The sequence below is a fragment of the Erithacus rubecula genome, assembly GCF_903797595.1.
Source record: "Erithacus rubecula genome assembly, chromosome: 1".
Classification (NCBI taxonomy): domain Eukaryota; kingdom Metazoa; phylum Chordata; class Aves; order Passeriformes; family Muscicapidae; genus Erithacus; species Erithacus rubecula.
The window spans coordinates 85483836-85510844 of NC_136658.1; the positions used below are offsets into that span (position 1 = coordinate 85483836).

The 27009-nt window shown below is 41.1% G+C and overlaps 1 protein-coding gene across 4 annotated transcripts in view; it reads right to left on the reverse strand.

Annotated features, from left to right (window-relative positions):
- ST6GAL2 (ST6 beta-galactoside alpha-2,6-sialyltransferase 2) overlaps positions 1–27009 on the reverse strand; it is a 106391-nt gene that overhangs the window by 17678 nt on the left and 61704 nt on the right. For 2 of the 4 annotated variants that reach the window (XM_079300673.1, XM_079300671.1), the window contains exon 2: positions 1856–2855. In XM_079300673.1, the coding sequence (XP_079156799.1) occupies positions 1856–2798 (943 nt within the window). In that variant the 5' untranslated portion in view covers positions 2799–2855. Of the gene's footprint in view, positions 1–1855; positions 2856–3375; positions 3393–26499; positions 26567–27009 lie in introns of those variants that run through there. The other 2 variants (XM_079300672.1, XM_079300670.1) reach the window with 2 other exon arrangements.

Below are 27009 nucleotides of genomic sequence, written 5' to 3' on the forward strand. Positions count from 1 at the left end.
AAGACCACCTAGTTTCAACCACCCTGCCATAGGCAGGGACACTTCCACCAGACCAGGTTGCTCAAAGCTCCATCCAACCTGGCCTTGAACATTTCCAGGGGTGGGGCATCCACAATTTCTCTGGACAATCTGTTCCAGTGCCTCACCACCCTCACTGTAAAAACTTCTTCCTAACATCTATGTCTCCTCTCTTTAAGCTCAAAATCACTCTCCCTTGTCTACCATTGCTGTGAGCAGTCACTTGGGCCCCCACAGTCTGGGCCAAATCCTCTTCTCAGTCACAAGTATCTGTCCATGGCCTGAGAGACTCTTAGAAAAACCCTTCTGTGATTCCTGGTGCCCCAACACTTTCTTGCATAACATGTATGAGATCTGAAAATTCTATGTAGGCATTTTCAAACCCAATCTTCCTCCCTTCAGGTAGCATCAGATGGCAATTTAAATGACATTTAAATCCAAAGCTCTTCAGTAGAAAACAACATAAGCTTCTGTGCCCAGAAACTTCCTAAGGAAATGGGTAACACAGGAGCAAGCAGGCTCCAGGCACCATGTCAAGCACCCAATTCCATACCTAGGCTGCCCCTGAGTGTGCAAAAGATTCTGCAGTGGAGCACTAACACTGGTGTAAACTGGGTGTTCTGGGGAACACTGACAGAAGATTCTGTTTCAGTCAAAGATAACACATTGGAAAAGGTCCTGTAGAATTGGGGGTTACCCTGATGTGATTTTAGCTGTAGGATTGCTGGGTACCTCTGCTGTGCTGGAAGCTTACTGCAGTAGTTTGATAATCCTAGCAGCTCCAGCATATCCCAGAGATTTAAAGGAAACCTATCTGTGTCAAAGAGGTGATACAGAGTGATGAAGCAAGTACTGGGATGTGAAGTCCTGGAAGATGGGGAGGATTAATGAGTGAAGATCAAAAGGTTTTTTATAGAGAGCTGAAGGAAATAACTCTTCTTGTTTCAGAAACAAGTTTGAGACATACCTTTCGTCCTTCTTTCAACACTTTTAGCATACTGCACATTGGCTATTAAAATGAAGAACTACTGAGACATTAACAGAAGTAGTAGCAATTTTTGAAAAGAAAAAATAAAAGTGACCTGGATTAGATTTATGGTGGTCCCACCACCCTTTTCTGAATAGCTGCTAAGAAACTCCCACCTTGAGGTGGGGGATTCTGTGTGACACTGACATTTCAGCACACCTGTAACCTCACTGACTCAGAGTAGCAAGGGGAAAACAATGGGTGAACACACTTGAACTTATTTAAATTCAGTCTTAGAAAAGAGGTCAGGGGACTTGATCTCAGTATGTGAAGCTACTCAAGGGTCTGAATTCTTTATGTTTGTGAACTCTAAGTCAGCAAGAGATGAAGAGGACACTCTACTGCTTCTTGACATGGAGACAAATGCTTGAGACAGGCATACAACAGCAGTTTCTCATGAGCTACTGCAAAATAAAGATCAGTTATAACACAGCTTTGCAGAATAAAACCTGAACATGGCTCTTATCTGCTGAAGAAATAAATGCATGTTGCACACAAATGTTGAATATGGTAGATCTGACAAAACCAGTGCCACCTCCCTACTACAAGTTGCATTATGATAAGAAGGCATCATTGTTTTCTTTAAATTAGATTATAATTTCAGGCTTGATTTTCCTTTCAGTTATATTGTTCTGAAAGGGAATGAACAGCCTCACTGAAGTCCTTTAGTTTACATTCATGCAACTCTGGTGAGAGAGAACAAGCAGACTTTACAGATCTGTGCTTGAGAAGCATGAAACTTTTGAAATGTAAACATGAACACACACATATACAAATATATACACACATGAACAGATGCATTTCACCCACCTATTTCATCCCCTAGAGAGGAGTTCAGTATTGCACCAGCAGACATAACTACTGCACAGCTCCCAAAGCCATGTGCATATAATTTGCCCAGTGGAATTTGGGGAACGTGCTTTTCCCATCCAAGAGTGGAGAAGGGAGCCTCCTTGCCATCTATTGTTTTCACATTCACTCTTTCTTTTAGCTCACAGAATAGCTGGTCTCCTGTCAGCTTGGAGTTTCGTTTCCCCTTGAACCGCACCCCGTGCTTATTGGTACTCAAATAATCTTTCATCGCCTTCTGCAGTCGAGGGTTTAGCATCTTGGAAGAGACATCCCCTTTCCAAAGCTTGTAAAGAAAGGATTTCGACATTGTGGAATACAGCCCATCCCAGTCATCAGATTCATCAAGCATCTGGCCTCTCCTATGCTTTGTGCTCCTTCTCCTCATTCTTCTCTGATGGCTCCAGTTGTTCTGTAAAATATTTCCTTTTGGATTATTCATGTCAGCTGAAATGAATTTTTCTGTCTCTTGAAGGTGGTGGTGTGATGGCTGACCAGCAGCAAATAAATAATCATCATTCACTTGGTAGAAAGCACTTTTTGATTTTCTTCCTAACTGGGGTGGAAAAAACTCATCTTCATTTCTAAAGGCCTCTTCCAATACAGTCCATTTCTTAGAATTTCCAGTCCCTGATTTAAAAGTACCTAGGAGATCTTCATTAAGGAGAACCTCATTCCCATCAATGGTTTCAGAGAATGATGGGTCATGAATGGCTCCCATGATGACTCTCTGCTTGCCCTGAAGTGGCAGAAGTCTCTTAGTTTCAATGTAAGAAAAGGAACTTGGAACTGGTTCAGCAGTGTTGCCATCTGTAAAATAGATGAATATCACCAAGAAAAGCAGGCCCCATGCAAAGATACCAAAGAGCATGAGTTGTTTCCATTGCTTCAAGTTCGGTTTCATGGCAATGCCTTTACCAGCTCCTTTGTGCCTTGAAGTATTGGTGAAGGAAAATGAAACCTGTAAAGAACATCAAATGCTATTAAAAACCATTCTAAAAATGAATACAACTCAGAAATATCTTAACACATATTGACAGACGGTGCAGAATTAATCTCCAAGCAGCGGCACAAAGGATTCAGTAGCAGAAACAGAACTCCAGAGCCCACAGACACGGTAGGAGTGACACGCTTTGGCTGTAACCACACCGTGACAGCTGCTAGCTACAAAAGAAGCTGGTGGCCAGTTTCTACAGTAACACTGGATCCTGCCTTCAGGGAGATCATGTGCCTGCCTGCTTCTGCTATACCGAGCGTAGCACTAGGAGAGCAAAAGCTAAACTCAGGCAGGGAGCACAAGCTCTAAGCTGCAGCCCTCCTCTGCCCACAGCCCAGAAAGAAGCTTCACACAGGGGGTGAAGGAGAGAGCATCACACAAATGGCTCAGAGGGGAACCTCTTCCTCAGCTGGTATGAGCTGGCACAGCCCCAGAGGCTACATCATTTGTTGCCTAGTACCAGACCCCTGAACAACTCCTGTACCTCTGCTACGGGTGCTGCATGCACACTGAAGTGGAATGAAGGAGTTGTGCACGTCAAAGTGCCAGGGGTTTTGTGTTTTCTAAAAAGGAGAATGGGTGGCACAACTATCTAATTACATTCCTTTAGGATAAGATAGAGATTTACATAAAGGGAGTGGGTAGAGAATGTCAGACCTAGTCCTGGAAATATGTGCCCTACTAATACCTGGGGGGTTTGGACAGCTTGTGCATTAGTGGAGGGATGCATGGTCCAAATGAAACAAAGTTGACTGAGGGGGCTGTGTTCCAAGGAAAATACATAACACATTGCTAGACCATCGAGCACACTATGCCCTTACACGAACTCACTTGCTTAATCAAGTGGTGTTACTATCAGTTACAAGCCTGACTGGAGCAAATCTCCACCAGAAGCCTTACCATTCCATATCCTGCACCACAGTCATCATCATCAGCCTCAGTTGCTACACTGCAGTGCAACTCAGTGTACTAATCAGTGACAGATCACTCACCTGATCTGCATTAAAAATAAGCCAAGCCCCTTCTTCTCAAGTTTTCTTTCTAACCCAGTTGTTTCAACGACCACTTAATGGTGGGAGTTTAGAGTCACAAAGGGGAATGGGAGCAGGGGCAGGCTTGGATTTCATTACCAGCTTGGATTTCATTACTCAGGAGCCACCACCTCATCACATCACATCCGAACAGCACACACGCCTGTGATAACACACTGCCTGCTCACACTGGCCATCAGGAGGGACCCAAACCACAGTCACCACATGCTATCACCTTTCTGCAAGCTGCTAAAGTACATCAAAGCTGAGTGCAAAGTTTAAACCAAAGCTGTAACTAAGACTGTGTTTTCACATGAAGCCAGCAGTAACACTGGTGTAAGATGTTCTCTGTCCTTCATTCCTGCACTATGCCTCTGCTGCTGCCAACACCCCCACATATGCAACTGATACGGCAGAGGAAATACATGTTAGAGGGTTGGTGGGGGGTTTTTGTTGTTTTTTTTTTTTTTTTTTTTTAACTGGGTCAGCCCCTTTATTCACTTCAGTGTGGTCACACATCCAGTTGTTTCAGCACAAATGGGGAAATCGCCTACCACAATGCAGAGGCGAGAACAGACCGCAGGTGGTAATACAGAGATACCTCAGGCTGCATTTCTGCTGACCTCCTGAGAATGTGAGACACACCATTACATTTCCAAACACAGCCTATTTTAATGATCTAGACAAAGCCTCAAACATTAGACAGAGACAGCTGACTTTGGGGCTCAAGGCAGTGTCCAAACAGAGGGAGGATTCATAAAGTTATGCTTGGATGACCAAATTTCATTGCAATTTCTATTACACAGAAAAAAATAATTCATGACTGTGATAACCCAGTGCTCCACATACATTTGGCTTGCCTCACACAAACCACATGGAAGAAAATGATTACTCCAACTGACCCATTTCCTACTCGCACTCTGCTACTGCAAGATTGCTCTCTGCAGTACCTCGATACTCCCACACCTTCCAATTTTAAATCACTGCAGGTGATGTCCTGTGGGAGTTGCCTTACAGTATATGGCTGTTGTGCAGCTTAGGTCTGCCCTGAAGTTATTGCAACCTGCCCACTCATCAGTGTTCAGATGGTTCGCATTTTAAAATCAGCATTCTTCACCCATCTGAACTGCTTTCATCCCTTTTTATCATTTTCCCTGTGTGTTTCCCCAGCACTTTTCAACATGTGGCTTCCAAACCACTGTGTAAGTTAGTCTTTGCTTGGTCAGATGTTTCTCCTGCTGAATATACATTTCTTACAGGATCTGCAATGGAAGCATTCGCATGATCTTTTTAACAGATAAGCTTGCAGGAAGTCAAAATCATAAAGGAAGAGGTCACTAATATTTTCCACTGAGTCACGTAGAAAGTCCAGACACAATTTAATCTATAACACAACCTCACAATTTTCTCATTCTTCCCCCACCCGAGTTTTGTTGTGTCTTATAACCAGAAATTGCTAAGAAATGGAAAAGTTTAGCCTTAATTCAGGTGCAAGACTACAATTTTCTAATTGTCTGTGATCATATGTGTTTGGCACAGCATACTGCCTCAGCATAAAAAGTCAAGACTCTCTTCAGGTTACAATCTGAAAAAGGACTGAGATGCATCATTAATTATTTTTAAATTAAAGCAAACAAAAATCTGCCCCCCAAGCCCTCCACAACACTTATGTCATGAAAGCACACTCATCTTTGTCAGCCTGCACATATAAGCATGCATATGATTAGTTTCTTTGTGCAGCAAAAAAATACCCACATAAAAGAAAAAAAACAGCTTCAACAGTATATTTGTCAACACTACAAGTAAAAGGAGACTCACAAGGGAGAATAAATCCAAAAAACTTTACGTGTTAACTACTGCAGAAGCTTATCTGCAATTCCTCCTTGCAAGTGGGGCCTCAGAAAGGATACCCAAATCTCTTGAAGACTGGAGCTATGCAGGCAAATCTCTGTGCTGCTTTAATGTTTTTTTGCACACAAGAAATGCCTTGTCCTCCAGCAGTACAGCTGAGCTGGAAGCAAATTCAAGGTCATTACTGTATTAGTTGCAAGAGGACCTTTACAACCTCACAGGATCTTGAAGGCTGTGTGTCGAAAGCTGCACTAAGTTCAGAGAAATATCAGTTTATCTTATCTCCCTCTACACTAAACACCCAGTCCTCTCCCCCTCAGCCCTTGCAGCTTGCCAGTCCCTGGCTTTGAAAATGTTTGGGAGGAGAGGGCAGCCCTTCCACATGCTCCTCACCACTCTCCTGCTGGCAGCAGACCCCTCTGCTGCTCAAGGGGGTCTCTTCCTCAGCACCATCTGGGGATACTCTTGGATTCCTGCCCTGTGCTGCCTTCAGCAGCACATCTCAATTGCAAAGAGAAAAGCATTTGTGTATGAAACCAGAAATGATGATTGCAACAAATTACACTGGCTAAATAAATAAGAAGAGGTGATTTCATGCATGCAATTACTGAAGTCCACTGTATGCTTCAGGAATAAGCTTCCATCTCTTTTATCTATGCTCAACATACAGCTTTTAAACTGTTAAAGCAATTCTACACAAGTTGTAAAATTATCATTAACACTTCCTATTGTCTCCAACTTAACCCCCCTACTGTAATAATCCTGCCTACTTACAGACTGCTGGAATCAAAGCTGCTGCAGAGGAGGAGCAGAGGAATAAGTCTACCCTGGGGGAAACAACTGAGACTTAACCCAACCCAGCTTCCTCTTCAGCAGAAGTGATAAGTCTGTTTTGCCCCAGAGGCTGAAGATCTCATTTTCCTATGTATCTCCCTTCTGATGGGCTCCTTCAATCATTAACTGATTTAAGTTCCAACTACCATATAGAGAATGGCTTTTCTCCTTTCCCAGTCTGGACATTCACACAAAAGCCCTGGAAAACATGAGGCAAGGTACAAACCAGGGAAGTGGGTAGAAAGAGAAGACTTACTTATTTGCTTAATAGAAGTATTAGCAGCAGCTATGAAAAAGGCAAATCCCAATGGTATCTTTGAGGCATCCCAGGAAATAAAGGCAATTCCCCAGTGGAAATTAAAGGCTGATTTTCCAGAAGCAGCACCCACTTGTGGGAAATTTCATCTTGTGATGCTAAGATGCAAGAAACCAAAGAGTTCCCCCTCCATTTATAAAGCCCATTGTTTTGCAACAAGGAGCACTTTTCATTTTTCTAAAGCAGGCCTCCTGACTATTTCTTAAATGAGAAGAGATGGATAAGGGAGATTTTTTTAATTCCTTTGAAACATTCCTTCCTTTCAACACTGACTATTGTTAAAATTAATTTGTACAGACCCTGGCAGCTCAGAGGTCAGGATGGTTCAAGTTGATGTGCTAAGATGTGCACTGTTATGTTAAACAGGGTTTTTCTTGGCTGCAGCTTTGCAGGAAAGGTCACCAGGGGGTTATTTGGGGTAGCAAATGTTAGCTGTGGGCAACCATTCCCAAAGGGCTGAGAATCAGACCAAGGTTTATTTGATGGAAAGCTTAGGCAGCCTGAACAGATAGCAAATGCTCCTTTAGTTTGCTTCATCTCTTAGTCAGCTAATTCCAGAGTATTAAGAAACCTCTGGCATAGGGCAAGACAGCTGGAGGCTGCATTTCCAGGGTGGGGAATGCACTCGTCCTCTCATGTGGAAAGTGCCAAATTGGTTTTAGTGTTATCACATCATTTCTGTGGTGGAAGCCATACAGTAGGCAGCAACAGACAGCAAGCCTGTGGGGAGTGGTGACTGCCAAAAGATGTATATTACTCCGTGGATGGCCAGCACATTTGTCTTATTGGCTCTGATTAGGCCTCCTAATTAATGAATCTCTTTTGAGCAACTTCCTTGTTAGTCCCAATAAATCTGGCTCTTTGCTTCACAGGAGTCAAGCTGCATTCAGTACTTTTTGTGGCAATCTAAGAAACTATCTTCTGAAATAAAGAAAAAACACCCAAAGAAATTTGAAGTAGGGTTTTTTTTTTCACAATATTGCCTTTTAAACCTATATTTAATTATCTACTTTGAGAAAATACCTTGGGAGATATTCAAATAATTGTATTGCTGACCTGAATCACCTACTAAACATGAGCCAAGTGTCCCAGGTCAGAGCATTTGGAAAAAGCAGTCTCAGGTTCTTGCTTTTGGGGATGCAGGCAGGCAGAGTGCCTGTTCTTAGGTCCTCTGATAAAACCTCGGATTTCAAAGGGGTGGGAGTGAAGCAACTTTTTAAAAATTTATTTATTTTTACTAATGACCCATTTCCAGGAGCTTAGGCTGTAAGCAAATTGCCAAATATAGTGAAACTTGCAGTAAAACTCACTCAAGCTGGCAACCCAGCAGCTGGAGAAATGCTCAGTGGGGTTTCTGCCAAGGAACACATCCTAGATTATTACATAGGAGCAAGGAGGCTTAGATGTATCAATCTCTAGGGCTTAGTGGAAGGTCAGAGTTATCTTCCATGCATCTGATATCAGGTCTCCATGCTCCATCCACAAGTTCAAGCTTCCTGGCACTGAAGCCAGCTATCACTTTCCCACAGACCACATACAGGTTGTCCGAGTGTGGGCTGACAGGAGGGAAGTAAAAATAGCTGTACCAGCTCTGATCCTTCACATGCAGACTTTCCCACCACCAGTGGAAGCGTTTAACACAGCAAATGGTCAGGGAGAGCCTGGCTCCCCTGTGACTGACTGCACCTTGCAGCTCAGCCTCCACCTGCCCAACCTGCTGCAGCTTTTCTCAGGAGCCATGGGAGCAGCTCTCGCTCTGACATGCCCTGAGATTCACCACTCCAGCCAGAATTTCCTCACAAATTTTAGGTCAGGGGAGACAACTGAACCTCTCTGGCTTTTCCAGACTGGTTATGAGCTGACCACAGTCTTGTTATTCTAACTGAGGGCTTCTACAGAAATGTACTGCTACTCATGTGAAATTCAGTACAACTTCAGTGTAAATCACTTCCAGGCACTTTAATCAAAACTGCAAAGGGGCAGAAGTGTCACACAGTTGTGTGAAGACAAGCAGCTTTCACAACATAACTCAAATCACCCCCAGCCTCCCAAAGAGTGCCTCACAGAGCCGCGTCCTACCTGCACTCAGCCTTATCTGCTTCTGACCCCTTTCTTTGCCATTTGCTCTTGCCACACCTTTGCTGTGTCCTGGCCCTGTTCACAGCAAGATGCAGAGGTTCAAGGCTGCTTCAAGTTTTGTGAATGTCAGCAGATTTGGCTCCACCACAGGACATGGGCCACAGTCCCTATCTTGCCCTCACACACATAAAGAAGCAGATGAAGTATCTTCACTGCCTTTGCAGATCTACCAGCTGGATGTTTTGGATGGATTTTGGTCACATTTCAGCTACCACAGCACTGTCTCTTGATGCAAACAGCAGGGGGAAAAAAATCCACCCATATCTACATCGATATAAAACCACTGCAGATATCCAAAAACAGTGCAAGTCACTTTTCCAAAGTGAAATTCAATATGCCCCTGCACAGTCATGGAGGGATCTAGTTTTGCACAAGCACCATCTCAGCAGGCTCTCTTACACCTCAGGAGCAACTCTGCAGATCAAACCACAGAGCTGCATGTGGTTTTTCTGTGCTCCCTTTGTGCAGCTCTCCTGCCTCTCACAAACTGCAGGTTGCAGAGGAACTGCAGTTATTCCCAGGGGATCTGATCACCATGAAGGTGCTAGGAAGCTGAATGCTGCGTACAGAAATATCAAGCTGGCTGGGAGATAAAAGTGTGGAAGCAAGGTGACCAGACTGATGGCTGTCTTGTGCATCCTCCACTCATACATAAAAACTTTATTAAGGTGTTTAGTTTTATTGCTGCAATGAGGTCAATGAGGAGGAAATGAGTTGAACACCAACACAGGGAGGAAGAAGCAGGGGCTGGGGGAGGCTGTGGCATTGGGCCAGGAGAGAAGGAAGCCTGGCTGCAGGAAGGCAGAGAGACTGAAAATAAACTACACCCATAGTGCTAGTGGAGGAGCAAAACAACACCTGCCAGAGAGGCAGCAACACCTTAGCACCACAGGAATGAGAGCTGGAAGCAAAAACTTCCTCCCACCAGAATGATCACATCCTTCCCTTTGGGGAATCACCATGAGAGCCTTGCTCCTGCTGAGGGAGTTAAGCGTCCCACCCTGTTCCTCCCAGGATGGGAAAGAGGCTGCCATCCTTCAGCAGATGGGAAGCTGGTGAGTGGCAGGACCCACAGCTGTGCCTTTCCCCCAGGTCAATGTGCTGCTTCCTGCCCCCTGTGACTGGGACAGGGACCCTGGACCACTGACTCTGGTCCTTGCAGGTGGAGCAGAGCCCTTCCACCAGGGCACTTCCAGACTGAGCTTTACAATGGATCAGCACCCAAAAGTGTTGCACATATTTTCCCCTCTGGATGTTATTTTACACCCCATGCAAGGATGCTCCAAAATACAGGCACAGATGGTGCCTGAAGACACACGGCCCAAGCAGGAGTTTATGCCCATCTTCAGCACAGCCTGGCTTCCTGTGGGGCTTATTCCCCACTCACAGGACAAGGTTTTAATCCCATTCCTCCCTGCAAAAGCAGAGTTCAGGAGCAGCCTGTGCTTATGTTCTGTTTTCACATGTAACTGAACAGGATGGCAGGAACCTCTTAATGCACCCAAACAAGACAGAGAGGCACAGAGAAATGGATAATACTACTCAGTGTCTAATAAAACAGAAGAAAAAAAATCCAGCCAACATACATAACTGTATTGGGCTCCCCTCCCTCTTTTCAAGGGACAGCTTTTGATACTGTACTTGCAAAAACACATAATTCAAAAAAGGAAGGAAGTGCTTTGAGGGTTTTTATTTAAAGCTTGACAGGATAAACGAATCACAGTCTCATTAAATCACACAAATCTCTGGCTGCACACAAGACTAAACCACGAGAAATAGGACATTACAAATCCTCATGCAGTTCTACACTCCCAGCACAACAGCTCATTTTATTTCTGCTCTTGGCAAGGTTGGAATAAAAGGCTTCTTTTCTTTGCTCCATAAATGTTTTTAGATGCTATATTACTTGAACTTAACACAGCAGTAATTGCCCTGAAAAAGGGCAATCTGAATTGCTTCCTTAAAGAAGGAAACATTTATAGTAGCACACACATGAAGAGAGAGTACAGTAACAAAAGACCTGTTTCAATCCCATCACAAAAAACTTGACCAAATTCATTAACTCCTCTAGGCAGAAGTGATTGGAGAATTTTGATTTTCCACTCTAAAGCAACATTTCTGAGATGTATTGATTATCCAAATCTCTATGTAGCAGCATATTTTACATCTGCCAAGTATGTTCTTATTGTATGCTTCTAACACTGTAGGCACTGTTTTGCTTTCCTTTTAATTACCAACCTATTTATTAGACTTCATTAGTTTGTCTTTTTACATTTTTTTCCAGAAAGCAAGTAATTCGGCCCTTGTTTAAAAACTCTAATGTAGAATAATGTTAAACAAACTGTTCCCTGTTTCTCAGCTCTATCTCAGAGCCAGTTCCCATTTGTTTATTTTAATGTTTTTTAAAGTAATTGTAGGAGGATATTTAGAAAATTATCATTGTTAACATCTCATTTCTGTATATTCACATATATATACATATAAACAACATGCATTCTATGTGCTTATTTGCCTTAGTCTAAAAGCTTGAATTAAAAATTTCACCCTGGAAGAAGGCTTGCCAAACTGAAGGATGAAGTCAGTTTAGCCCTTTGTTATGTTACAATCTAAAATTGAAATTTCCTGGACTGAAACAGTTTTCCCCTCTTTTTTGTATATTTTAATACTTAACATGACTATGGTGATAATAAGCCAACCCACACTAGCTGGGATATTTTGGTTGGCTTCCTAAAACAAAATGAAGTGGTGTTCACATTTTTTATTCCCCCTTCTTTCTTTCTTTCTCTCTCCATTCTGGCACTATTTTATGCATGGCCCTGGGAAAAATTAGTTTGAACTATGACTAGATCAACAGAAATCTCTTCTGTGGGGGATACAGCTGTTTCTAACCTGACATGAACCACTGGAACCTGAATCCTGTCTGTCTGGGAATTTTACAGAGAAACAGGATCTCCATCAACTACCAGCATGAGCAATAGTGACAAGCCAAGGTTCTTGGCTGGGTGCTTCATCCCTTCCCCCTTTGTCAATCACTGATGCCATGTGCAGCACACAAGAAGTCTTTTCCCCCAGCACTTGCCATTCACTCCCTACAAATAAAACTGACTTCTATAAGATGGAAGGTAGAACAAAAACGTCAGGTTCTCTGAAAGCTCTGCCACCATTAAAACAATGAGAAACTGAGGTTAGTGAGAAGCAGGACAGAGCTGGCTAGCTCCCAAGATTATTTTCATTAGTTGTTTTTGTTATTAAAAAAAAAGGATGGGATAAGATTCAGATCATCCTCACTGGACAGAACCGTGGAATTACCATTTGATGGTAATTTTCACCATCATAAGAGACAGAAAACCCTAAAACCTTGTATTTTGAGATCTATGGGTTACTACAGATGAATTTGTGAAAGAGTAAATACTTTGCTTTCCAGGATACTTGGTAGAGGTTTTTTTAATGCCTTTTATCTCTATTGTCAAGTCTCAATTAAAATACTGATTTTAAAACCTGAAGCTAACCAGTATATATGTAATATATTCCCTTCCTTCAGTTGTCCAACAGGTGGGATAATCAAAATTTTCATTAAAATATTTCTTAGTATTTCAAATGCTGGCTATGCATTTCTTGGTTTGCAGCCAACATGAGGCCTTTGAGATATCACTGATTTCATTAAAAAGCCCTCCTTCTAAGACTCCCTTTAAGCAGCCAAGACATGCAAACCCTACCAGTGTTTTGGACATTCTGTTTAGAAGATTTAGATGCATCTGCTGAGAAGGTGCCAATGAAGAGCATCCTCTTGCCCTGAATGGAACATAACCATCCTCTAAAGCTGCCAGAAACATCAGAAACTCCCCTCTCCCTCTCCCTCTCCCTCTCCCTCTCCCTCTCCCTCTCCCCTCCCTCTCCCCTCACCATGGACCCATTTGCCATTTAGGAAACCTATTTGGCAACATTCAAACCAAGCGCTGGGAGAATTAGGAAAAAATTTGCAAGGGTGGAGATGAAATATTTATGTGATTTTGACCCTTGCCTAGGATAATACAACCCCAACCCTTGCCTGCAGCTTTTTAAGTGCTAAAGGCATGAGACAAGTAATAAAATAAAGCCAGTTCACTGCCCTAAATCAATCAGAAGAAGGTTTTCTCTACTAACATGAAAAGAGACTGATCTGAAAAAGAAGTTCTTGTTTTAACATAGATTGATTCCTCAGCAACACATAGTCATGTCAAACATATTCTGATGATAGGGTTTAGTCTTCCTTCTATCCCATTCAGACAGTAAATAAATGGGGGAAAATGTTAAATGCCTGATCTAAAAATTAATGCTTAATGTTTCTATAATTTTCAGGATTTTTGCTTTAATTTCCTGATTTATATCTATACTTTTAGTCAGCGTGTTAGTAGAGATGTTTAAAACAGTTAAAACTTCTGTAGCAGATATAGACTATACTACACAGGATGACTGCAAGCAAAGCAAAATTTTCCTACTTTCATCAAGCTGGGTTGTTAGGTTTTTTCAATGTTGAAGAAAAATGCATTGAAGTTCATACTAAAGACAAGCATAAAAATGCAAATAGATATATCAGTAGCAATCAGAAATTATGTCAAGCAGTCACGAGACTCTTGTTCTGGTGTTCAGCTGCATTCAGTCTGCTCCAAACTCTTTCAAAATTTTCAGTATCTATGCAAAACAGTCTGTTGTGCTTGCTCTGCTCTAGGAAAAGAGCAGAATTCTTACAAATCAGTATCTGGACATGAGGCAGTACAGCAAGGTGCTAGCAATCATGCAGGACATCTGCCACCAGTAGTAAACCTATCAGTAAACCTGGTTTGGTGAATTGGTTAAACCAAATTGACTATTCCAATAAAGCAGAAAGAAATCTATATGGGGACAGTATATATGTTTTAATCCATTTTAATGCACTGTATAATTTCATAGTACTTCCAGTAACTGTAGTGACTTTTATTATATAAACCCTCCAAATCTAATGTTAGATCTAACAGACCTTGGAGGGTCATGAGAGACACCAGGTCACACTCAGGGAGCAATAGCAGAACTCTTTGTGCTCCCATTACCCCACCAGTGCATTGATGCAAAGCTACAGCAGAATTCTGTAGCACCTCACAATTCTGAAGTGACTTTTAGGTAGAGGTATATAAAGACTTTAATATTATTTTATGAGCAGCTCTTCGCCAGTCTACTTACAAATGACATTTATTCAAACATATCTTGTACCTCAAATCCTGCTTTTCCACTTAAAGAGCCCAAAGCTGTGAACAGTAACAGCCACATCTGGCCACAGCCACAATCTGGGCTTTTTGACTTCAGCACAAGAAAATGGACACCACTGAGCTTTTCTTAATCAAGAAGACAGAAAATATGTTATGCCCTACAAGAACCAAGAGAAATATTGCCTGAAGTTAGATGAGGAGGAAGGAGTACTCATACCCACAGATCTGAGGTTCAGCTCTGGACCCAGAGCCCCATTTACAGATTTGCACACAAGCAAAATCTCACTGCAATTTAGAATCTGGATACTGTCAAAATTTAGTTTAAAGATGCTGTGCTATTATAGATTTTCTTCTATTTTAACTACTTTTTCAGATGCCTAAACCTCTTCAGATTGCTCCAAAAGCAGCAGAAACTATTAACAGTGAATTAATTTATGATGAAATGGACTTATCATACTAACTAGAGATAATTTTTTAAAACTTTAATTGTTCAGATTTGATACAGCTCTTTAAGACTTCTATCCAATGTGCTTTCACAAATCTCAATGGATAATATTTATCTGACTTATTTACTAATTACTTCCCAATTACAAGTGTCCCTCAGGTCTAAATCTTTTCTGATGAAAGAATGAGCAGACTTTTGTACCACGAGGGAAGAGAAATTAAAGAAGAATTTGTATGGTTCAGATCAGGCTAATGGCAAGTTTGATTTCTTTAAAGTGTTTTCCAACTGTATCACCACATGCAGTTAACAATTTGTATTTGCTAAGTCTTCTATGCAATTGCCTTGCCTAGATCTCCTAGGGGTGTTTTAGTAAAAGGAGATAATCGTGGCAAAAGCAGTGTTCCTGACTGCAGATACTGTAAATGTCACAGTCTCCATAAACAAACTGAGCGTGGACAAGCACATGAGGAATAATCACATATTTTTCAAGGCACTTAAACAGAACATGCCCAAGGGCACACTGCAGAGCAGCCCATGTTTCCATCAGTGGGTAACATATATAGTCTCCTCTCCAGGAGCTGAAGAATCCAAGTTTATGTGGATTCTAATGCATCTACATTCTAATACTTTTCTGCCAAGCGCATTGTTGTAATACATACTTCAGTTTAAAATCAATTCACTTGGCTTGGGTATCAGAGAATCTGGGAAAAAACAGACTTTTAGTATACAATATTAGCTCTCTAAAAGTACTGTCTTTCTTGGAAAAATAATATTGTTAATACAATAAATATTTTATTATACTCTATGTACTTTCTCTACAGCTAGTATTTCTCCAGCATTTCACCCAGTGACTGATGACTCCAGATTACTGTGATGTGTCTCCTCTGGCATCACCATATCATTATAATCACCCCTTGATTTCCAAAATTGAGAAGCAGTACCTCTATTCTGAACACCTAGACCAGATGCACTGCTAGAAGTCTTGACCCAATTTCTCTTTCTTTCTCTTGATGACACTTTTATTTAGCATGCCTGTTTCCAAGTCACTTGACATTTTCCCTAAGTACTTTGCATACATAGGACTTGTAACTGTCTTCTTTTGTAACCTCACTTCAAATCCATAGAAAACAAATAAGAGGAATTTTTTGATTACAAAGATATTGCATTTCAAAGAACAAAAAAATAACTGTTTTGTTTAGGAACTCTGAATGAAAAAATCAGTTTCAGTTTATATCCCTAAAGCACGGTGGAACTGATGTGGCATTGAATTTTACTTTCTGAGAAACTTGGGCAACAGGGTAATGAGGAACTTTCTCATTGCTCTGCTGTTACTGACTACACTCCTGCCTTATAACCAATTCCAAATGATTGAGGAGAAATTCCTCATATAAAGAGGCTGACTTGAATTCAGTGGTAAGATAAGGAAGACTTCACACTCTATAACACATACTTACAGGGCAGATTCAGCACTTGTAGTAATAATTTTGAATCACAAAATCCCACTAGTGTCCTTTTAACATCTTTCTTGCCACAGTTGTATTATTGTCTGGCTGTTGGTATTCCTGCCTGATTTACTTAAAATGTTAAAAGCCAGTAAAAAAGAAACTAATATCAGGGACTTAAGAGAATATTTTAATTAAAGCATCATACTTTAAAAACTATTCTTAAGAAAATAAGTGAGAAAATTCAGAAACTGAGTTAAAGCATCTGAGTCAAAAAGCAAACTGCTGTGGGAAGATGCCTTTGCTTTCTTGAGCTGGATCAGATGTCTATCTCAGCCATGCTGAATTTCTCAGCAGTCAAGGCTATGAATTACTATTGGCTGCCTGACTGATTAACCACAGTGCTGGTATGCCCGAGACCTTCCAAACACAGCAGGGTTATTGCAGCACTAGACAATGCTATAATATTGCATTATTACAGGCTTTGCAGCTTTCTATTCCTTCCCTCAGCTTGTGCAATGGGTTTATGACACTCCTTGGAAACTTTCATCTGGGAGCACAGGATGGAGCAGCACCAATAGTAACTCAAAGCTTTGCAGCTCTGCAGACATACTATTGCTAGAAATACCAAGAAGATAAAAATTCTTTGAGGTGACCTCCTCCTTCAAGGCCCTGCTTACTGAAGAAATCACACAGAGAGTCACTATGCAGGCACTCCAATGCCATGCAGCAATATATATCTGAGCTAATTCAGGAATCAAAAGATGCATCCTCATATCTGCATATTTTGTTTTGCATTTCTGCTTTGATGGCTCTGGTTTTGGTGCTACCATCACCTGAATAATTCTCAGGGCACTTTCAACTGCAACTAATTATTGTTATACAAAAATAAAGAGCCTAATGTCACACCAGGACAGAAGCAAAGTTGTGTGCTCTACCTCGTGCTAGACTCCCTATTCATCTCATGAACTTACAAGAGCAATATGTATTTCAGAGACTGCATGGTCCAGGCCTTTTCAGTAGGGTTTCTCTCCTGCTTGAAGCTTTTGCAGACTGTAGTGGTGTATCTGATCACTGGTTTAAGTAGCTGTGATCACATTACCTGCACCCTGCACTCTTCTCAGTGGCTGCCTGTGTAGAGGCACATTGATTTTTAGCTGACTCTTGGTGTTTTCAGTGCTCCTAATAACAAAAGGCCTGAGCAAATAGAAAACCTACTGATCAGTATTTAACACAGAAACCCTTTTACAGGAATTAACCCACAGTACTGTAACAGTTGTATTTTTGGTGTGGGGTGTGTCAGGCAGGCAGCAGGAATGCCCCTCTGCTACAGCTCTAGCCTGTAGCAGTGCAGATGGCAAACAGGACAAAGACTGGCCTTGCACAGACACACAGAGGAGCTCCTGGCTTCATCCACTGCACAGTTGGGCAGGTGCTGAGTGATCCTGCCCAGAGACAGCCGTACCAAACAGTGATGCACAGCATCCTGTCTCTTCAGAAGCAGCACCTCCTAACTTCTGCCAAGTCTCTCCTGGGGCTTTATAACTTAAGCCCCAGAAAGAAAAATACAGACAAGCAGTGACTTCAAACACTCTCAGACCATGCCTCAGGGTGAGGGCTGGTTCCAGCCTGACATCTGTTGCAGCCCTGCTTGCTCTGTCTATACAGTGGCTCAGTCAAACTAATTCAATGTCTTGAAATACAGCATATTTAGAGACCTTTGCTCATTTGGCTCCATCCAACAATAGTATCTGCAATAGCATGCTGTGGTCTTCATATCATTCAGAAAACAGCAGAAAAGAGCAGAGGAAAGGGCTGGTGCAAACCAAGCCCCATCTCTGTACAGAAGTCACTGCTTAGGTGCCTCTAACCTGAAAACTAAAAGGCACTTGCAGGCCCACAAACATTTCCTCTCTGTTTCCTAATGCCTATCTGAAACCTTGCAATTTTGAAAGCTAGACATTTCAGCCTACAGCTTTTTAGACACAACCAAGAGCAGCTCAAAAGCACACATGAAGAACACTGATCCCCATCTTAGGCCACTGCCACCCTCATAGCTTTCCACAGCAGGAGTTGCCACTAGGGAAACCCTAAATGCCAAGCAGGCCATCAATCAAAAACATTTTTTGCCTGGAGGTAAGAGTATAACTAGGCCAACAGAGATACTCTCTTCCACTGAGCAGAGAGGGAAAAGCTGTACTAAGCAGAGATCTCACAAACCAGAAAAGCTCTCAGTGGCAGTACAGTGGGAGTAGGACTCCAAGTGCAAATCCTTCTCCAGCAGTTACTGGGCTAATGCTTCTGCATTACCACATGTGCCTATAGTCAGCTATGCACACTTTGGCTCCAGCCTACACTGCTCTGAATTTATCCTTAAAAAAAATAAATCTGCAATAAATAGCAAAAATACAATCAGTCTGAACAAGCAGTGAACAATGACAATGGAATGAATATAGACTATGCACAAATATTTCTAATGGAGAGATTAGCTTGCTTTAACAAACTCTGGGTTTAACCTTCATAACTTCAACAAAGTAAAACCCAGTCACATGAAATTTCAGAGTCGTGGTCTCATGCCAAGGAAAGCTCCTCTGGAAAGTTTGAGGTAGATCGGCCAAGGCATCTTGAAGATATGAGAGTTCCTGAAAAGTGAGGTGTTCTCCATTTCTTGGACTGTTCCCTAATTTTTTTTGGCTCACCATAACTTAAAAATGGTTGGCTTAGACATTCCAAATTTGCTTGGCTACTACTGGTGCCTTTGACTAGTTTCAGGCTATTTTATTACTGGATGTGGGTTTGTGTGAATTCTGAGCACTGCAGTTGTTAACACCACATGTTGGCTTGTGCAAGCCAGCCTGGCCCACTGCAGGCTCCTCCACCACCTCATCAGCTGGGCTCAGGAGGCAGCCCAGAGCCCAGGACCCTCCCCTCAGGTCCAGCTGGGTGTAAGAACTTGGCAGGACTTCACAGGTTCCATGAGGAGACATTCTGTCAAGCTGGAGAGAAATGGTCCTAGGGTGATTCCCATCCTTTCCAGTACCAAAGTGCCTCTCTTGGAAAGGTGAGCAAACACCAGACACAGATGTTTCCTCACCTGACTTAGAGTTGCCCTCCTCCTACTCCTTCAATCCATACTTAGCCTTACTCTCTGATGAACCCAAAAAATATCCACATACTCCCAACCCTTTCCTCCATGGATTACTGACCCATTTTTTTTCCATTTCCACGCTGACTGCAGTATCTGTGCTGGGATCTGGGTGCTTCCACTACAGCAGATTCCCCCTCTCTCCCCCACTCTCTAGAAGGCCTCTTCTAGTCTAGGAGCCTTGTACACATAGACACAGCATAGGGCATACAACTCCTGGACAGGAACACCCAGGGGGAAGAGTTCAGCCCTCAAGAAGCAAATTTGCTCCCCTGAGCAAACTTTTAATTTGTCTGATGAACCCTGGAGAGACCATGTGTGAGGAATTCACTCCTGATAAGAACTGTTCTGTTCACAATCTTGATTTTGATAACAGATACTATGGCAACCACATGTATCACTTGACACAGCTTTCACTATGGTCAACTACTTTAAACAATTCTCCTTAGTCTTTGATATTTCCTAATCATTTCCAATAGTTATCACCTGGTACCTTTCCTTTCCAGGAAAACAATCAGAGCACAGCTGACTAGTGGTCAGAAACATTCGGCTATTAAAACACTTCCCGGTGAAGTGTTTCTATAGGGAAACAGTGTTACAAGGAGACCTATTCTTGTTGAGATGCACACATGCATGACTCCCATTCACAGGAGCTATGCAAGTGAAGCCAAAGTAAAACAGGCTTGAAAGCGTTGACATTTACCAAACATTGATCCCACACAGAAAGTGCCTTTTAAAAATGACAAATGCTTTGGCCTTCTGCATCTTACTTTTGCTCTTCAAAAACAAAAGGCTTCACAATGACCACAAACCCTACATTAAGATCCAAAAGTGGTATTATAATCACAAAAAAAACCAACCCACATGCAATAAAAAATATCTGCCTAATTAACTGTAAGAACTTGGTTTTTTTCCACATTTTTATCCAACTGGAGATTTATCAGAGCTCTTTTATTTGCACCAACTTCAAATATCTGTTCTGTCCTTTAAAAAGTAGATAATCTAGCTCAGAGGTGTCCCTTCTCAGGAGAGACCACACGATGCTCAGTCAAGTTTTACAAAATACACAGCTCTATGCTGGGCTGGCACAAAACTGAGGAGCACCAAGTAAAAGCTACAGGAAGAGAACTTCCCTCAGTCTCTCAGAGTGCTATAGCCTCCCCAGCCCTTTGGGAAGGGTTCTTCCCAGCTCCAGCCCCCTGCTGCCCTGGGAACTAATGAAAAGAGCGTGAGGAGGATCTGCAGGCACTTTCCTCCCCCTCCCAATCCACAAAGGGCGAGGCACAGTCTGACCCTAACTTAACACTCAGGCTGTAAACTTACTTAGCACTTGCAGAAGAATTTATTTTTTTTCTAACATACTGATGGCAGCATATGGCCCATCGACAGGTTTATTATTATAAGACACTTTTTCCACCAGGTTATAGTCTTTTTTATAAACATATGTTTCAGCACATAATAAAACCCCTAAGAACTGTTTCTGAAATGTGCAGGCACAGAAACTACTTTTCAAGGTTTGTCAAGACAATGAAAGAAACAATGTTTAAAGAGACTTCTAAAGGTCTTTCTCTAAATGCCTTTTAAATCCAAGGGTGCTTGAGAGTTACGCATGTTTAAAAAAACAAAAGAAAGAAAAAGAAAAATGAGTTCTCTTTGTTAATGCCACATTCTTCTCTATTTTGTCAAAGCAATCATTTTTATACTTAGTAAAACTTCTCCTTCCACTAAATAGACCTTTTAACCATGCTCTATATCAGAACATATGGTTTATGGGTGAACAATAAGATTCCAAAAATTAGGTGGCATATTATAAAGAAAATGTCAACACCACGCTGCTACAGTCATGCAAAGCCACCCTTGATACTCTGTGCCCTTCAGCTGTGCTAATAAGGATCTGCCTGTGGATTCAAGGTGGTTTGATCACAAACTTTCATCCATCTGCAAGACTGTATCCAAGTTAAACGTCTAAGAACAAGTCACTGCTTGATTTTCCTATAGACCGCATTTGTGTTCTCATGAAAGGCTTCTTGACTCTGCAGCTGTAATGCAGTTTCTATGCTAGCACCACAATCTTTAGGGGAAAACAAAAGGGTACACAAAGTGTACACTGCTTTATTCAAAAAAATCCTACACTCCTCTTACTCTTAACTCTTTCTCCCTAACATCTCACAATATGCTTAGCCCAAGCAGGCATGATTTTAAAAGCACCTCCTCAATACATCAAAACTGATGTACCCAACTGAGGTATGTTTGCTAGCAGCTTTGTTTCCTTCCACCCAAGTTCAGAGAGTCCTGTTAAAATGAGCCTGCAGCTAGACCACAAATTCAGATTCACTGGGGTTTAAACCCTGAGCCCACTTAAAGGCAGTACAAAACCTTACACTAGTTTTATGGGACTAGATATTACACCTGTGGTTCACTTAAGACACCAGACGCCTTACAGAATGTATGATAAAATATAGTAAATACTCCTTAACACTAAAAAGGAATTTTGCAATTACTTTGGATGTTTCATTGGTATTTTGGGAAAGAAAGAACACTTTTTTTCTGTGTATGTTTGTTCCCTTCTCCCGATGATACTCCCCACAAAAGGCAGATGTTTTAAGACACTGGAAAAAATAATCATGCACAAGCAGATTTGAAGCTTAAAGAATAAAAATCTCTAATTTTATCATAAGCATACTGTTATAATTGTTATGCATGAGTTTGCATTCAAAGAAAACTCATTTGTTAAAATTAATCACTGACTTCTCAGCCAATTTGTCAGTTAACTACTACCACGTCTGGACATGATTAGTTAGCTTCACTGGGAGATACAGGCTGCCCTCTATAATCCTTAGACAGGATGAAATCCTAAACCCAGTGCAGCCTTTGAACATTTTGCAAGCAATTTATTCACATGGAGCCAGGATCTCATGGATGCTGCTGTAGGCTCTGCTTTTTTCTGCTCACACAGATTAAGCCTTTCTAGGAGAGAAAGGCCAACAGCTTCAACAATAAACATGCTCTTTCTCCACCAGCAGAGCAACCCCAGGTCCTTGGGCTGTGTTTGGGAACACTTAACTGGCAGGATGGGTTTGAGGGATGATGTACCAGCCTTCTGACAAGGGGGCTGGTTCTGCTCTTCTAATTGCAGTTGCTGCTCCTACAATGTGGAAACCTGTCTATTAGAGCCACATTTCACAGTGTCTGAAGAGCCATCAGATGGAACAGCTTCCATTTGTTAGGGTGAATGGCCCAATATTCCACTGTCAGTCCAGAGCAAAACGCCTCCTGCTTTGTATATACTGAATTATAAAGTATCTGCATTTTTCAGATTGTGCACTCTTCACTAGCATTTTCTCATCTAGGCATCAGCCTCAGAGAAATTCTCCACTTCTCAATTATGCAAAGTTTGAGGGCATTTTGGACTATGATTGTAGAGTACATCACTACATTTTTATACACAGAAGATATTTACTCAGAACATCAGGGCAGGTGTGACCTGGTATTTCACAGAGACAGGATCAAAATCCTTGCTGAGAAACTGATATGACAGTGACTAGACCAAAAGTAGTCCTTCCAGTGATGGACAGGAAGACAATTCCAATACCAAAATTAAATACAGAACTTAGCACAGTTACTTTAGACTGAGGATCCTATGAAGAGACCTCATCAAATTTTATACCCTCCAGACCTCTGGCTCCATCAATGACATAATGGATTCAGAAAATGACAGAACAAATCTCCCCATCTTGCTAAGCCCTCTGTATCTGGTTGGCCACATATCTTCCAGCCACACAGACATGTATCACATGTGAAGAAGAAAATTTCCTTTTCAAAATTAACAAAGACTTTGTGTTCATACCTCAGAGCGCTCAGTCATTTCACAACCCCAGCTACATAACACCCTACTCTGTGATAGCATTTGTACAGTTTAATACAGTAAACAGTCGACTGTACAAAGCCCTCAGCTCTGATGACAACCACAGAGCTATGCAATGAATAACATTTACTTTTAATTTACATTTAGATTTCTTAAGCACACCTTCCAGAAAGCACAGTGCACTAACACACACACAACATGACTGCTTCTCCAATGAAACCTAAAGCAATCCAGGCCACCACACCTCACAGCTAAGCTCTGCTCCACCTCCCCAGCTCCTCCAAGCCATCTTCAGCAGCATGGAAGGACGGGCCTTCCCAAAGTGACTGGTGTCAAAGAGGGCTTTGAAGGTCTGTGGACCAATAAGGTTTGCCAGAGCATCTGTCCCATGCAAGCTCCCAAGGTCAAAGACCCTCATCAGTAACAGCTCCCTGATATTTAACTCTTCAAGTGTTTATCCTTCTGGAAAGAGAATCTCTGAAAAATGCATACAGCAAACAGAATTATTTTGGCATGCTTTGCCCTTAAGGCCAACTATTGAAGCACTGATTCTAGTCTATGTAAAATTTTCAGATCAGATAAAAAAAAATCTGAATTTCTTTACAAAATTACTTTTTTAGAAGTGTTACAAATCAAGAAAATCAGTGTTCTATGATTGCACCTTAGAAAAAACTGGATCTAAAATACAAAATGTTCACAAACTCAAGTGACAAGTAACAAGTATCAGGGGTTTTTACAGGTGTAATACAGTAGCTGTACTCAGCTTCTCACACAATCTTGCATTCTAAATATGTCACCAAGAGTTCTACTAGAGAAAGATGACATTTATTGTGAAATTAATATATGCAATTAAGCACATGAGGAAGGGTTTTCTGAATCTGAACCCTTCATTGTAAATCCTTTGTGGTGCTGATTTCATCCCATGCCACTCCTTTCATGCTTTTAACATAATTTTCAATACATACAATGTCACTGGAAGAAATACTCTTAACTTCAGTAAGCATTTAAAAATTTTTGAAAAAGAAAATAATTATTACAACTTTCCCATTTGTGTCATGGATTGATTGGTACCTAAATATGAATTAGAGAATTTTAAGGAAGCTCAAAACACATTAACATATGAATGGCATGCAGAGCAATTGCTCTGAATTACTACCAGCAAAATCAAAACACAACTGCTTTTAGTTATGCAAATTGAAAATGTAGTGTCAGGACTGCAGAGAGCCTAAGAAGTGCAAAGTTCAGGGAAAAGCCATGTATGCAGCTGCTCCAAAAATAACCATAGTCAGATAAAAGTCTGAAAGCAATTATTTGGGGTGAATATTGTACACAGACCACTGCACTAAGCTTCTATAATTAAACAAGGCAAAAGTTCAGATGGCGCCTAATAAGCCATTTACCACATTAATTATATTCAAGTGTGGCAGTCTAATGCCTGGTAATAACTAACAACAAGGGAAATAATTTAAAGAAAGTATCTGATGTTGTAAATTTCTCTCTTTTTCATTCATCAGTACCAGTGTTGCCAGCCAGCCTTCCTAACACACTTCAAACACATGAAAGGGATATTGCTTAGTGTCAGGAAGAGCTATTTAAGGGTTGTAAACCTTTAGGCTGAGGAAGCCAGCAGCCTTACTCAACAAAAATGATCCCTTCACTACAAAAGTAGCAGTAAAGTCAGATTTTCCATTCCTTGAAGCGAGTCCCTATGTCTTTGTTCCAAAGTTACAATGCCACAGGAGTAGCTTTTTTTTTTTTTTTTTTTGTGGTAATAACTGCATCTTAGCAAAGCTTTGCAGATCAACAGATTTCCCACTGACCCTATTCCCTGGATTTGTCTTCACACTGATCACACAGCCTTTGTACACATCTGTGATTTTAATAGTATTTTCAGCAAATTCTTAACAAGATAATTAATATTAGAGAGGTATTTAGTGTATTTTGGCTTAGTTTATTGCCATTAGTAGCTAAATACATGGAAAATGAGCCTATACCATATGCCCAAATCCTTCTCTGCAGACTGCTAGCCAATTCCCTAGCAAGTACAGAGAACTTTCCAAATCACAGTCTGAAAATTACTGCAGAGAGATTTGCATACTATTTCTGATGGGCCAGTAGCATTCCAATAACTCATGTGAAAGTCAGCATGCCCCAATAGTTTATGCAGTAAGCAGCACACACAGCATCAATTCACAGTGTAATTGTTAGGATGCTACTACCAGGATGCTGTCCTACCTTATTTAACTAATCTGCAACTTAAAAAAGCCAAACAAATTCTGCACTATTACAGTTATTTTTAAATTTTGCTTTGTTGATTTTAAATCAGGAAACCAAATTTCCAGGTTTTATTTATGCACAAGTCTACATTCAACCTAAGAGGACATATAACAATCATTTTGCAGATTGAAAAGAGATCAGATGAACACACAACTTCATCCATGACTCTTTCCACTATGACATTTATATATGCAACCCTAACATCTCTTTAACCTCCCTTTAAAAGTTTTTGTAATACTGTCCCTATTGTTTGGCCTTTCTTTTCATGACCTTGGTAGAAAACACGTAACAAACCATAGATGTAGAATTCTGTAACCTTGTAACAAATCTCTTACATTTTGTATACATCCTCTAGCTCTGAATGCGCAGTGTGGACAATGCTGGGAAATCCTGTCCTCTGCCCAGATGAAGTGTAGAACAGAAAAAATCTGTCTGAGTACCACACTAAGAGTTCTATACATCCTAAACTCAATCAGAGAAGACTTCTGCCTACAAATAGTTCGAAGTCTTCACTTACAAGATCTAAAATCCAGCACTTGCACAGCAAATGGCAAGAGGAGCCTGCCTCCTACAACAGAGGTGTCCACGAAGTTGTCAGCTGCAGAAATCAGTGTTGAGTGTCCTTGGGTTTGAGTACACAGATAAGACCTCACCTCCAGACCCTTTATCACAGCTTCTCATTCAACAAATATAGCACGTATTTTCCCAATAGTGCAGCAGTTGGTCTTAGCAAGATACACACACAATTAGTAGGTCTCCATGGCAGATTTCCATTCAATCAGTATTTTAATCAGAAACTGTCCATGAAAGAATAATACCCCTAAACCATACTTCAGATTTACATAAATAATAAAATCCCCTTAAAAAAAAAACAACAAAAAAACCTGCAGGAGTTCCATCTTTAAATGAAAAAAGATGCTAACTCTTTCCCTAAATCCAGCAGCCCCACACTATCCAAATCAGCTGAATTATTGTCACCTAAGTTTTCCAAACAAACAGACAAAAAATATATATACATACATACAGATGTATTAAAATTACCTGGATGCAGACACCACGCCTGGAAAGTTTCATTGCAAAAGGGTTAAAGTTCAGAAAGTTTGCAAGACTGAAAAAGGAAAATCAAATTAAAAAATGTGCAAAAACCTAAACCTTGAGGTTTGCCGCTGCCTCCTGCCTTTCTCTTAGCATTTCCCTCCACATGTGAAATGAGATGACTAAACGTTCCTCCAAGTTATCAACTAAATTACTTGAATGAGTAACCCAACCAAATTTTTCTCTAGTACCAAAAGAAACACACTGCCATAGCAAAATAAAATAGAAATGGTAGTTGAGCATTAGAGACTATGAAATTCCCGATGAATTATAAAAAGAGACCACAGAAGCGATCCACACCGCTTAGCAGAGGTGAATTCGCCGAGACTTTCTCTTTTCCTTTGAGAATATTGATTTTTATAAGCTACCACAGCCGCCTAACTATTGATAAGAGCAATCTGCAAAAGCAAATATAGTACTAAGAGAACAGCCTTGAAAAGCAACCACAAAAAAAAT